We start from the raw sequence: 14325 nt of genomic DNA on the forward strand, positions 1-14325 counted from the left end.
GCAATGCTAAAAAAGTAAAAATAACAATGTGTTGAATGCTCTTTAGTTTTTTTATGTTTTTTAGATGTGTTTCTTTCTTTTGCTTTACATTATTGTGTTGAGCTGTTCTATTCAAAAAAAAAAAAAGAAAATGTACTGCTCCGCACATCTCATTCAAATTACAAATAAATTTTATTAATCATGATATATTAGAATGTCCATATACTTAGATGTTATTATGTTAAACTTGAACATAATTAAAGATATTTTTGACAATTCATTTAAAAAAATATATGAGATGGAGTATAGTAATAAGAGTAATGTTACTTAATATGTTTAAGTAGACCAAATAGCATATACTTTGAATATTTATAATTTAAAATTATTATTATTATTATAATTTTCATATAGATGTGAATCGTATATAATTGTTACTTTTTAATTTAACTAAGTAATAATAAATATCAAAATTAAATGATTAGCATGATTAAAATTTAATATTATTTTATGTAGAATTTTATTATTTTTTATATTATAAAATTGTCATCTATACAAAATTATTGACATAACATAATTACACAAAACAATATACTACAAACTCATTCTGTGATAAGCTTGCATAATCTTTTATATGATATAAATAAATAAATGATACTTATCTGTTTAGAGTGACACTAATATCTCAACCATCAATCTTGAGAATATTCAAGACATATCCAGGTCATATTTTTTTCTGTCTACAATAATTATTTCCAAAACAAAAGAAAAAAAAATGCAGCTACATTAAGGCAATGACACACATTCAATCTGCTTCAAAAATAATGTTTATCATCATACAACATATTAACTAATAAACTAACAACAACAATAATATTCAGTACATAGGTTGATTTGGCAACAACTTCATCATACATAATCTCTTCTACACTGAGAAGATGCTCATCTAAATACATCAACAAGATGAAATTGCTAAACTTCACCAGAAAAGCAGCTTCTATTCATGATTTCTATTGATCCAAGTTTACATATTCTTTTCTGCTATTGCTAACAATTCTGTTTTCAGAATCTTTAACCTTCTCTGCTCAATCTTCAATGTATCTCCTGCAGGACTCAGAGGTTACACATACACAAAGTAAAAAGATTTCAAGACTAAGTGTTTGCCATCACAAAAACCAAACACACTTATCATTCTACAAACTTTCTTTTCTTTTTATTTTCTATACCCTTTTGTGAGAATGCATAATAACCCTGTATATTTGTAGCTATCCTCTTCAATTCAGTCCAAAAAGATCAAATATTCTATGACAATGCTTTTTCTTGAATCATTTGAATCCCACTGCAGCTTAATATATGTACAAACTGAACATACCATTTTATAACTCTTTTCTTTCCACAAATCAAGCTATTATTTTATTTTTTCTGTGCAAAACAGCAAAAATAAAATTATAGAGAGGAAGAGAGAAACATACCAACAAAAAAAATAATCTTTTCAACAAAAAGATGTTCACTGTCCTTCAATTTTTGTTTCATGTTAATTCTTATCTTCTTTTGTAAATGTGATTTTATTGAGAAAAGAATGCTAACAAGTATTAGAGAGAGCAATGAGTTTGTGAAAGAAACTAAAGATATTTGTTGAACTACAAGTGCAAAGTGAGAGGTTCCGAGATAAATGAAAGAAAAGAATGCAATTTGGCATACCAGTTCAATTGTCTTTTTTCTCTTGAAGGAAATGGAAATTTATGCGTGTGTGAATTTAATTGTGGTAGCATGAGAAACATGAAGATTAGAGAATTACCTGCTCAGAAATCTCTGTTTAGACGACTTGAATGGTGGGGATGTGGGAAATTTTGGGCCAAATTTGTTGATGCTTATTCTTGCATAATCCTCCCAGCAAACGACACCCTTCAATTTTGAGTAGCAAGAGAGAGGGAGGCAGCTTTTCTCCTTCCATATTCTCCAGCTTTGAACAGTCAAAAATGTGCAATTGTTGAAGGGAGGTGAGGCGGAGAAGCTCGTTGCACTCCAATGTCTCCAGATTAGGAAACCAGTTTATCTCAAGAGTGGTAAGGGAGGGAAGGTGAGGCAGCGAACCCACCTCTGGGTATGACTTTATGTTCTTACACTCATAACCATAAATACTGAGATGAGTGAGGGCGTGCAAGTTGCCCATCCATGATAGATCCCTCATTTGTTGGTCCCCAATTCCCCAAACAAGTGATTTCAAGTTAGGCGGCAAACCACCCTCTGGCAACCTGCAAATGTTTGGGCAACCATTTATGTCGAGAGAGTGTAAACTTGGGAGTAGACTCTTCATGTCACGTGGTAATGCCTCCAACTTGTCGCACCATCTGACTTGAAGATGAGTCAAGTTGGGTGCAGCCAGTCCTTCTCCTGCAAATGACACTAATTTGTCGCAGTAAGTAATGGAGAGACGTTGAAGAGCAGCGTGTGGTGCCTCTGACATTGACACTGATTCCAGATTCCTACAACTATATATCTTGAGATTCTTGAGATTGGGAAATACATCCAACGACAAGGAGGTCACTGAATCACAGCTGTATATTAGTAGCTCTACCAAATCATACTTGTGCTGCGGGAATTCCACTTTGCTGCACTCCCATATTGTGAGCTTTTGCAAAGATTTTGGTAGTAAGCAATTATTCGGCCAGGACACAGGAAACAAACACCCGATGATTTCTACTTCTTGGAGGGGTAGATGGTTAATGCTCATCATTTCGTTAAATGCAGACTCCACCACAGATTCACTTCCCGTAATTGATAATTTATCCCCATTCAGTGACATACCTGGAATCCATCCTGCTACAGATTGGATAACTAGCTTGCGAACTTTCAAAGCATCTGATGAAGAAGAAACAATTCTCATTAATACATGATTGAGCATATCTCCCTTTAACATTGGACAATCTGTTATTTGAAGACTCTTAAGCTGAGGAAAAGCTTTTGAGTCAGGTAAGTGCCACTCCTCCCAACATGCCATATCATAAAATTTCAGACTCTGCAACAAGGGAAAAGGAGGAGCAATATGAAAAGAAGGGTCACCAATACCCTTGTAAAACTCCATGCCAACACACTTCAGCTGACTAAAACCTTCAATGCACAGGGCCGTAAGAGATGGCAACTGTCCAAGTGAAGGCAGCATGCAGCAATTGTTGCAAGACTCTAGAGATACACTTATCATATTGTTGTAGGCACAGTGGCCCAACCAATCTGGAAATATTGTACCCTTGTATCCCTTGATTCTCAACTCTTTCAAGTTGTTGTGAGGTTCCAAGCTGTCGAGTATATCTCTTTCGGCTTTTGTGTTCGGAACCATATCATCACCTGAAGACCACTTCATGTATAATTTGTTGATGAGATTCTTGTTTGTAATCCTTGCATTCTCTGCTTCTTTCACATCAACAATATTCTCCAACTTCTTAAGCTCAAGTGATCCATGAAGATTTGAGAGCCCTCCTAATTCCTTGATTCCATTATCTTCATGCTTCCCCACCACAAAGGAACTTAAGGTATGCAAGTGTTTCATTTTGCTTATTCCTCCAGGCATTTCTTCCAAACAAGTTTTCCTAAGATCAAGATGCCGTAAATTCACAAGATTGTGCATGTTAATGGGCAACATGGTCAACTTAGTACATCCGTACAATATTAATGTTTGTAGATTATACAAGTTGCACAATGATTCTGGCAACCTGTTGATGTCAGTCCAAGAGAGATTCAAATACCGTAGATGAATCGATTCACCTATTGATTCAGGTAATACATCAAGTTTATCAAAGGATAAAACTCTCAAGCATATAAACTTAGATGCTACACTTTCCATGCTGAACAAATCATCGATATACAACGATGTCCTCAAAGATTCCAACTTCGCATTGGAGTTAAAGACTTTTGAGATTGGATGATCTAACCTTGCAGGTGGGAAATACGAGAAATGGCGAGTGAGAACCTTCTTTTCTTCTTGTTCACCAAGTTCTTCTATTCTACAATAGAAATCTCCAGCAAGGAATATTGCCAAGTCATGCAAGAGATCATGCATCACAAAATACTCATCATCGTCTTGAAGCTTTTTAAAGAATAACCTTGAAACTAATTCTTCAAAACACTTGCAACCAACCTCTTCTAAGCTCTCTCCTCTCTTTGGTAATCTTAAAAGATCTTCGGCTATCCACAACAAAATTAGTTCATCTTTCTCAAAGTGATAATCTTTGGGAAACAATGAACAATAAACAAAACAACGCTTTAAATACGAAGGAAGTTGATGATAACTTACTAACAACGCTGGAATAATCTTACTGTCATTTATAGAAAATTCCCAAATGTCACTCCTTAAGATTTTTTCCCATTCCTCGGCAACGTGCCTTCTGCACAAGCAACCAAGTGTTTCTGCTGCTAATGGCAAACCATCACACTTCCTAGCAATGCTTCTGCCTATTCCTTCTAGTGTCGGGTTGCCATTTGATTCTGGAAAAGAAGCATTGGCTGCAAACACTGACCAACAGTAGTCTTCTGATAATGGAATGAGATAGTGAGGGTGATAATTTGTTTGAACTACTGAACCAACATCTTCCTTGCGAGTAGTCAGAAGAATAGTACTTCCCTTAACCCCATATTGAAAAGGGGCTAGAAAATCCTTCCATTGATGATGATCATTACTCCAAACATCATCCAAAACAATAAAGAACTTCTTTTTGGACAATCCTTTCTTCAAAGCATCTTGAATTGAATTGAAGCTATCAAGATCCTGAGCATTTGTAGTGATCTCCTTTACTATATTCCTTGTAGTCTCAACAATATTGAAGCTTTCTGAAACGCAAACCCATGCTTTCCGATCAAATCCATCCATCAACTCTGCATTATTATACATCCATTGAGCCAAAGTAGTTTTACCAACACCACCCATGCCAACAATAGAGATGACAGAGAGGTGATGCTCATTGTTGTCATTCAGCATCTTGATTAAGGCCTTCTTGTCATCCTCCCTGCCATACACATTCCCTCTTACAAGAGAAGTGGATGGAGTTTTCCAGGAGAAGGTAGCAGTGGAAATCTTTTCAAGCCCAAGCTTTCCTTTGCGGTTCTCAAGATCTTCTATCCTTCTAACCACCCTTTCTATCTCATTCACCATCTTCCTGTCTTCAGAATTCAAGAAGCTAGGCAAGAAATTGCGTACCCCCTTTTGAGTTGCAGCTTTGGTGCAGATGCGGTCCAGCAAGTCATCGGCAGTGTAAAGAGCATCTCGGAGACAGTTGAGCCAATCCTTCACATCATGGTTATCCAGTTGCTTTAGCTCTGCATCATCAACAAGAGCTCCAGCATCTGTCAGAACATTCTTCAACCTTTCAACCAAGTGAGGGCTAAGCTTCTTTCCCACAACCAAGTTGACAGCATCAGCAGAAATGAGCCTGTCCAGGACAACATTAATGAAGCCAGACAGAAAAGCTCCACCAACAAGAACTCCAGCCATGATCTCGAACAATAGCAAAGTGATCAAAGTTTCAGAAGAGGTAAGAGAATAATGTTTACAAGGTACTGAACTGAGGGGCTACTGAATCAAGAATATCCCAAGATCTCCATGATTTCACGTGGTATCGGTCTCCGAGGTAAATTAAAATAATTCTAAGAAGTGGAGTTGCTAGCTGGCTTTTCACTAACTCTTCATTTTTTAATTTTTTATTGAAGGATGAAACAAGTTATGCAAATAGCAAAAGTGGTGTTGTTTCAGTGTGGCCAATGGCCACTAGTCTCGGTGAAAAATAGTTAATTACATAAAACTAGGAACTTCATGTGACTGCACATGTATGTATGTAAGTACCATGGCTTGGAACTAATAGTGGGGTTATTAATAGTGGGGTTATTAATTTTGGCTTGGAACTAATAATTTTCTATCTTCAAGGTTACTTCTTAAAAGAATAAAAATAATGAAGATTGTAAACCGTATGTTGTTGAATTTGTTACACTTAGTTTGTTTGGAACTAATTAGTTTTGTATTTTTTTAATTTGCTGCAGAAATGCAAGGTGAGGAAGGTTTCAACTGTTGCACGAATTAGAGCAGGTACATAGTATATAGATAAAGCAGAATTAGGGGCTAATGAATCATGATTGAATTGATGGATGTAGATATTATGTTCTACTCATAAAGTGATACATATCATGAAATGAAACTCTACATTGTTATACTTATTTGTGTGTTAAACTGAGATTACTTTCCATGGAAAGTTGTATATACATATTAAAAACAAAAGACATAAGAAATCATGCTCAACATAATGCAAAAACAGAAGTGAAGAAAATAGTCGGTTTTATTTTATTTTAATTTTTTTTTTCCAGCTGAGTTGATTATAGTGTCACTTGTCAAGAGTTCTGTGATGGACTAGGGATATTTTTTGTTTTTTGTTTTTTGTCACTCTCTTTTAATTACATACGGTTGCTATTTGCTAGTTGCTATCATTAACAGAGAAATTGAAGGTGTTAAGAACTTTCAAGGTGTGAATATATATGATGAAATTTTACTTTTATCGAACCAGTTAAAAATTGATCTTAACTCATTAACTGGCTTTGTTGTAAATAATTAAATAAAGTAACAAAATGTGGCAATGTGCAGCTTCTGTATTTTCACTGCCTTTAACATTGAGAGTTCAATCTCAGCTATCAGCACCGATTTCATTCAAACAACAGCACCAATAAGCCCAATAGGCTGTGCACTCCTTCTCTCAGAAAATGAAGCTGCAACTGCAATACATTCACTACATGCATGCATTGTTTTGAGTGCAGATGCAAGTTGCAACTGTCCACAAGATCTTATCAGTTGTTGATGTTTATCTTTCAAGTTTCCCTCTCCTTTTCTGCAACTGATATTGTTTCTGTTTTCAGAATATCATGTTGGACACTGATATATCTCTGTATACAAACAAAACAAGGAAGAAATTATTATCCTAAAAACCATTTTTCTTAGTATTAGAAATAGCTTATTATAGGCATCTACTACTATTAATTTTTACTTATGATTCAATCTATGGTTAAAAAAGATTACACAGCAATTACTTGATCCTTTTGTTTTGAAAAGTTGCTTATACACCTCATGCAGATTCCTTTTACTCTCCCACATGAATCTTCCAACACAACTACTGATTATGTAATCAAAGAGCTATTATCCAATTTTGATATTCTCAAATGCTAGATTCACAAAAAACAACAAATATTTAAATTTATGAATTGAATTGGGGTACCATGGCAAACATGAAGATTAGTGAAATACCTGGTGAGAAATCTCTATTCAGAAAATGTGTTCTCCATCAACTTCAATGGTGCGGATGTGTGAAAGTTTTGGCCAAACTTGTTGGTGCTTCATCTTGCAGCCTTCTGCCAACAAAGGACATCTTTCAACTTGAAGCAATAACAAAGAGGAAGGCAGCATTTCCCCTGCCATTTTCTGCAGCTCATGACATTCTTCAATTATTAATTGTTGGAGGGAGGTGAGGGGGAGAAGCTCCTTGCATTCTAACGTCTCCAGATTCTCAAACCAACTGATCTTTAGGGTGGTAAGGGAGGGAAGTTGAGGCAGGGAACCGGCCTCCGGGAATGACTTCAAGCTATCACAATCAAAACCAAGAATGGTAAAATGAGTGAGGGAGTCCAAGTTTCCCATCCAAGATAGATCCTTCAGTTGTTCCTCACAACCTCCAATAGTAAGCTCTATCAAGTTAGGTGGCAAACCACCTTCTGGCAACCTACAAATTCCTAGGCAATGTAGCATGTGGAGAGATTTTAGATTGGGAAGAAGAGTATTCATGTCACTCGGCAATGCCTCCAACTTGTTACAATCCGTGATTTCAAGATGAGTCAAGTTTGGTGCAGCTAGTCCTTCTCCTGTAAATGACACGAATTCGGGGCAGCTATAGATGGTGAGATGTTGAAGGGCAGTGTGTGGTGGCTGTGACAATGAAAGTGATTTCAGATTCTCACATTCTGATATCTTGAGAGTCTTGAGATTTGGAAAGGCATCCAATGAGAATGAGGTGAGTGAACTACAGCTACCTGCTTCTATGGATAGATCTAATAAATTGTAGTTCAGTTGATGCTGATCTCCGAATTCCAGTTCACCACAATTCTCAATTGTCAACTTTTGCAAAGATTCTGGTAAGCGATTTCCTTGAAAGGATACAGCAAACCAACATTGTATGATTCTTAGTTCTTGGAGGCAAACTAGGTGGTTGATGCTCATTGCCTCAAATGCTGACTCCACCACTGACTTATATCCACTAATTATTAAAGTATCCCCTTCAAGAATCATCCGTTGACTGCTTCCAAAATGATCTTCACCTACAAGTAGCTTGCGAATTTTCGACCCCTCTGACAATGAAAAAATGATTTGCAAGAATACCTGATTAAGCATATCTTCCTTTAGCATTGGACAATCTGTTATTTCAAGCTTCCTGAGTTGAGGAAAAGTTTCTGAGTTGGATAAGTGCCACACCTCCCAACTTGGCATATCAGAAAATTCCAAAGTCTCCAGTGAAGGAAAAGGTGCAATATGCAAAGAAGAATGATCATCTTCATTTTGGTAAAACTCCATGCCAATACTCCTCAGCTGATCAAAACCTTGAATTCTAAGGGACTTAAGAGATGGCAGCTGTCCAAGTGATGGAAGCATGCAACAATTGGTGCAGGACACTAGAGATACACGAGTCATATTGTTGTAGGAACGGTTCCCAACCCACTTTGGAAATGTTGTGCCCTTGTATCCTGTTATTGTCAATGCTTTCAAGCCATTGTGTGGTTGCAAGCTGTGGAGTATATCTCTTTCTTTTTCTGTATTTGAAACCATATCATCACTTGAAGACCATTCCAACTGTAATTTGTCAATGTTCTTCTTATCTGTTATCCTTGCACTCCTTGCTTCTTTGACATCAGCAACATTCTCCAATTTCTTAATCTCAAATGATCCATGAAGATTTAAAAGCCCTCCTAATTCTTGGATTCCATTGTCTTCATGCTTGCCCACCACAAAGTTGCTTAAAATATGCAACTTTTTCAATTTGCTCATTCTTCCTGGCATTTCTTTCAAAGAAGTTCTCTTAATATAGAGATGCTGCAAATTCACAAGCTTGTGCATGCTGTTGGGTAACATAGTCAAACTAGAACAGTCATCCAGCTTCAATGTTTGTAGATTATACAAATCACACAAGGAATCTGGTAGTATCTTAATACTTGTTCTAGAGAGATTCAAGTAACGCAAATAGGTCAATTCACCTATTGAATCAGGCAATACATCAAGTTTTGTGAACCAGAGAAATGACAAAACTCTCAAATATTTGAGCTTGGATATTAGGATACATGTTACACAATCAATGTTGTCTGAACAAGAAAAGATCTTGGTTGGCAAGAATGTTCTCAAAGATTCTACTTTACTGATTGAATCAAAATCATTTGAGATCAAATGACTCAAGCTTTCATAGGACAAATGACGAGTTTGTGGACAGATACGCTCTGCATCACCAAGCTCTTTAAATCTACAATAGAAGTCTCCAGCAAGGAACAATGCTAAATCATGTAAGAGGTCATGCATCACAAAATTCTTGGAAGAGTCCTTATGTTGTTTAAAAAATAATCTGGAAGCTAGTTCATCAAAACACTCGCAACCAACTTCTTCTAAACTCTCTCCTCTCTTTGGTGGCCTTAAAAGATCTTCTGCCATCCATAGCAAAATTAATTCAGCTTTATCAAAATCATAATCTTTCGGATACAATGAACAATGAACAAAGCAACGCTTCAAATGTGCAGGAAGGTGGAAGTAACTAATTAACAATGCTGGAATAATTTTACTATTTTTCACAAAAAATTCCCAAATATCACTAATTAGTACATCTTCCCATTCCTTAACATTGTGCTTCGTCCGCAACATACGTCCAAGTGTTTCCACAGCTAATGGTAACCCCTTACACTTCTTGACAATCTTTCTTCCGATTTCTTCTAGTGTTGGACTCCCATTTGATTCTGGAAAACAAGCATTGGTTGCAAACACTGACCAACAACAATCTTCAGACAACTCACTAAGAACATAAGGGGGACAAGTTTGGACTACAGAGGCAACCTCTTTGACACGAGTTGTTACAAGAATTGTACTTCCCTTGGCCCCATATTGGAAAGGGGTCTTAAATTTCTTCCAGACATCACCATCATCACTCCAAACATCATCCAGAACAATAAAGAACTTCTTTGCAGATAATTTTTCCTTCAATTCAAGTTGAAGTGAGTTGAAATCATCAATACGTTGAGCATTTTGGCCTATGATACTCTTTGTAACTTGAACAATATCAAAGTGTTCCGAAATGCAAACCCATTCTTTGACTTGAAACCCCTCCATCAACTTGTCATTATTGTACAACCATTGTGCTAAAGTTGTTTTACCAACTCCACCTATGCCCACAATGGGAATCACAGACAACTGATGCTCTCTATTATCATTTATTATCTTGATTATTTCATCTTGCTCTTTTTCCCTGCCAAAGATATTACCTTCAGCAAGAGATGTGGATGGAATTCTCCATGACAAGAAGTTCCTCTTGGTAGTCTTTTCAAGACCAAGGAAATCCTTCTGTTTTTCAAAAAAGTTTATCCTTCTAACCACATCTTCCATCTTATCTACTATCTCCCTATCTTGGTTGAGGAAGCTAATGGTCCAGAAAGAACGTACCTCCTTTCGAGTAGCCTCTTTGGTGAGGACAGAATCCAGCAAGTCATCAGCAACATAAACAGCATCCCTGAGACTGTTGAGCCAGTCCTTCACAGAAGGGTTGTCCAATTGCTTGTACTCAGCATCATCAACCAAAGCTTCAGCAGCATGCAGAGAAATCCTTAGTCTTTCAACTAAGTCAGGGCCAAGCTTCTTGCCAATGATCAAGTTGGCAGCCTCGGAAGAAAGGAACCTGTCAAAAACAACATTAATGAAGCCAGAGAGAAAAGCTCCACCAATAAGTGCACCAGCCATGATATGATCTCAACAAGTGGTCAGAGATTTTCAGCTATGAACAACTGTGTGTTGGTCTATCAAAGCTTATAGTGAAGATGAAGTAGTTCTCAACAATTTGATAGCAAAAAGAGAAAGAAGGCTGACACAATAAAAAGTTGGCCTCCTTGATTAGTGGAAGTGTCTTGCTGGCTCTTTACTAATTTTATGTGTTGTGGAAATTTTGTCTTTGATGTTAGATACATTATCATTATCATTATAGTTGTGGGTCATGGTAAAATAATAATGCTGATGCTATCCTTCTTTCTAATTCTACTTTATTTGATGGATGCAACATAATTGCATCCTGTGGATAGTTCCAATTATTGTGTTATGTTATAATATATCTGCTTCCAATATTAGCATCTCCAATTTTCTGTTTCTGTTTCTCTTTAACAGTAAATAATCTATTATAATATATTAAAAGAGAGTCCAAAATAATATTACAGTGAATTATGATATATAGACTTTTATGTTTTCTATAAAAATTGGCATGTCATCTATAACAATAACATAAAAAAATATATCTATTTTATACTACTATAGAGAATAGTATTTATATAATCAATCTAATATTATTCTCATAATTTCACATATTCAATTATCTAACTCTACAAAAGCAAAAAAAAAATTTTAATTCATTTTGATGGTCTAAATTTTAATATTACATCTGACTCATTAATTTAGATATGCCAGCCATATGTGTGTTATGCGCTGATATGGATTATGGGGGTATAGATGTAGGACGGCTTTTAGCTGAAATCTGGTGGAAGAAATCAGACTATCCGAGTTCTGTGTAAAAAAATTGAATAACCAAATCGGATGGTCCGAGTTGTGAGGAATGAAAAATTTGAATTTTAGGAGTAACAAATCGGACCGTCAATTAGTTTTTTTTTTCTTTCTAAAATCAAAACGGACCCTCCAAATTCTATTAAAACATCCCTCTTCTCATAATGTTGTATCACTCCACCTTCTTTTCCATATTAAAAATAAAAGGCGTATTACATCTCCTATTTGGAGAATAAATTTTATTTTATAAAAATCTATCTATAATCTGTCTATTTATTTATCTATCTATCTATCAATCATGCATGTATAAAAAGAAAATCCAAATAATGACATTACGAATATTTAACATATTAGATAATTTCTATTATTATCACATAAACATCTGAGTGAAATTGTCATTTTATAATTTTTCTATCATCATATTGCTTTTTAATCTTCTTAGGTTGTGATTAGCTTTATCTTTTAATATATTTTTTTTACTTTTTATTTCTATATAAGTAATTCTATATCTTTAATAGTAATGTTATTTATTTTAACAAATACAAATTAATTAATAAAATTTAATTTATTCTCTCTTTTTATTCTCATTTATATTTATCTTACTATATAAATCAATATTCACTTCACACTTTTTTTTATCTCTTCTCATATAATTCTATACCTTTTTAGTTTTTACTCTTTCTCCTCTATTATTACTAATGTTTTGCACAATTATTTAAAAAATTTGGTTAATGATCACGATTCTTTATTTTGATTTGTTAAATAATTTGTTCACTATATATTATGAACTCTTAAAATTCTATAATGTATGAAATTCTTACAATATTTTTAAATTTTTTTTGCTATTTTTTATTTAATTATGTTTATTAATTATATATTGTCTTTGTCATTTATATATTACTTTTATTTTTAATAATTTATATTTTTTAATATTATTTAGTTATAATAATAATGTCAAAAAAGCATGATGTCATGATTCATGAATGTTATCGTCAATTATTGAAACATTGTATTCATATATCCATTTATATCTAACAGTTTTATTCTTTCACAATAATATTTAAATTTACTAAACATATATATTAAGTGTTGAACTCCTTTTTTTTTTGGTGACTTAGTGTTGAACTCCTTTAAATACTAAAATGTACAATGTGTTTACAATTTTATATAAATTATTAATATTAATTTTTAAGATTTTTTTATTAAATAGTTTGTTATGTATAAAAAATGAATTAATTTTAATTTGTCGCAACGCGCAAATTTAAATCTAGGTATATTAGTTTTGAACGGCTTAGATGGAAGCAATATGAACTTTCTAAGTGTTACATTAACCATGAATTCATGGTAGCATCCTCTCCAAGGACGGAGGTTCTCATACTTCTAGGAAACAATTGTCACGGTAAATTTTAGAAGGTTAAATTTAGGGTTAAGTTTAATTTTGGTCCTTAACGTAGGAGTCGAAAATTTGTTTTGTTCCTAAATTTTATTTTTAAACAAAATCGTCCCCAAAATTGACAGTTGTATTAAAATGGTCCTTTCGCACCAAAAATAAATTTTAATGACAACTCTGCCCTTACGGTTTCTCTCCCTTAATTCTTATTCCCGTAAAGTGCATACCTCCTCATTAAGTAACTCATAAACTTCCTTGAAACACTTGAAAACTGAAATGTTGGTGTGAAACCCTCAGACGTAGGTGTGAAGAGGGTGTACAGAAAACATTGTCGCCGTTGGGGGGTTAATTAAGGTTAAGAATCGGTGTGCTGAGACATTGGTGAGTAATCTTCATCGCTGCAACAGCTGATTGGTCAGGTACGATTACTTTCCATCCCTCAAGCAATCACGTCAACTGTTCACAACATGTTGGGGGTTTGCATTTCATCACCATGTTGCTCTGTCTGAGCATTTCGGGGTTGAATGCAGGCTTTTGAGTCTGCTGCTATAGCTAGGGTTTGTATATATGTTTGTGAGTAATGTATTATGTTGTATGGCAGGGTTGATTGAGCAGAAGATGGTGTATATGAACGTAAGGGTGCATCATGGGGGTGCATTCGGATATGAGGAGGGGGTTTTTAAGTACCTGAAGGGTCAAAATACCATCATTGAGGACATTGACGGCAATCGTTGGTCTTTGTTTGAGGCCTATAAAGAACTAAGGCAGTTTGGTTACTTGTAGGCCAACATTGTTGCGTTGTGGTATAAAGATCCAAGCTTTGATGATTTGGAGACTTGCCTGAAGATGCTGAAGGGTGACACAGAAGCAATCGAGATGTGCAACATTGCTGGGTTACGGGGCTTGGTAGAGTTGTATGTGGTCCACGATGTGGGCGATGCCGAGCCGTTTCTAGAAATGGGTTACGTTGACGTTGGGGGAAATGCAGAAGAGGGAACAGATGATGGGCTTGGCTTGGTTGTTTTCAAAGGGCACGGGGCTGAGGCAGCAGGGGCCAGTGCCGAACCTAATGAGGCAACCGAGGGTGGAGATGTGGGGGATGAGTTTGAGGTAGATGGAAGTGAGTCCAATGATGAAGACAGTG

General features: G+C 35.4%; 2 protein-coding genes across 2 annotated transcripts; both read right to left on the reverse strand.

The window, feature by feature from the left end:
- Nucleotides 1-865: 865 nt before the first annotated feature.
- Nucleotides 866-5573, reverse strand: LOC130962304 (disease resistance protein RGA2-like). The gene is made up of 2 exons (XM_057888515.1): nucleotides 1775-5573; nucleotides 866-1080 (listed from the first exon to the last, which is right to left on the reverse strand). Exon 1 carries the CDS (start codon nucleotides 5459-5461, stop codon nucleotides 1793-1795), a length of 3669 nt encoding a protein of 1222 aa, XP_057744498.1. The 5' UTR covers nucleotides 5462-5573; the 3' UTR covers nucleotides 866-1080; nucleotides 1775-1792.
- Nucleotides 5574-6488: 915 nt separating this feature from the next.
- Nucleotides 6489-11114, reverse strand: LOC130962303 (putative disease resistance protein At3g14460). Its single transcript, XM_057888514.1, has 2 exons — nucleotides 7253-11114; nucleotides 6489-6894 (listed from the first exon to the last, which is right to left on the reverse strand). The coding sequence occupies exon 1, from the start codon at nucleotides 10982-10984 to the stop codon at nucleotides 7271-7273; it is 3714 nt and encodes a 1237-aa protein (XP_057744497.1). The 5' UTR covers nucleotides 10985-11114; the 3' UTR covers nucleotides 6489-6894; nucleotides 7253-7270.
- Nucleotides 11115-14325: the final 3211 nt, after the last annotated feature.

Source organism: Arachis stenosperma, chromosome 2 (genome assembly GCF_014773155.1).
Source record: "Arachis stenosperma cultivar V10309 chromosome 2, arast.V10309.gnm1.PFL2, whole genome shotgun sequence".
Lineage (NCBI taxonomy): Eukaryota > Viridiplantae > Streptophyta > Magnoliopsida > Fabales > Fabaceae > Arachis > Arachis stenosperma.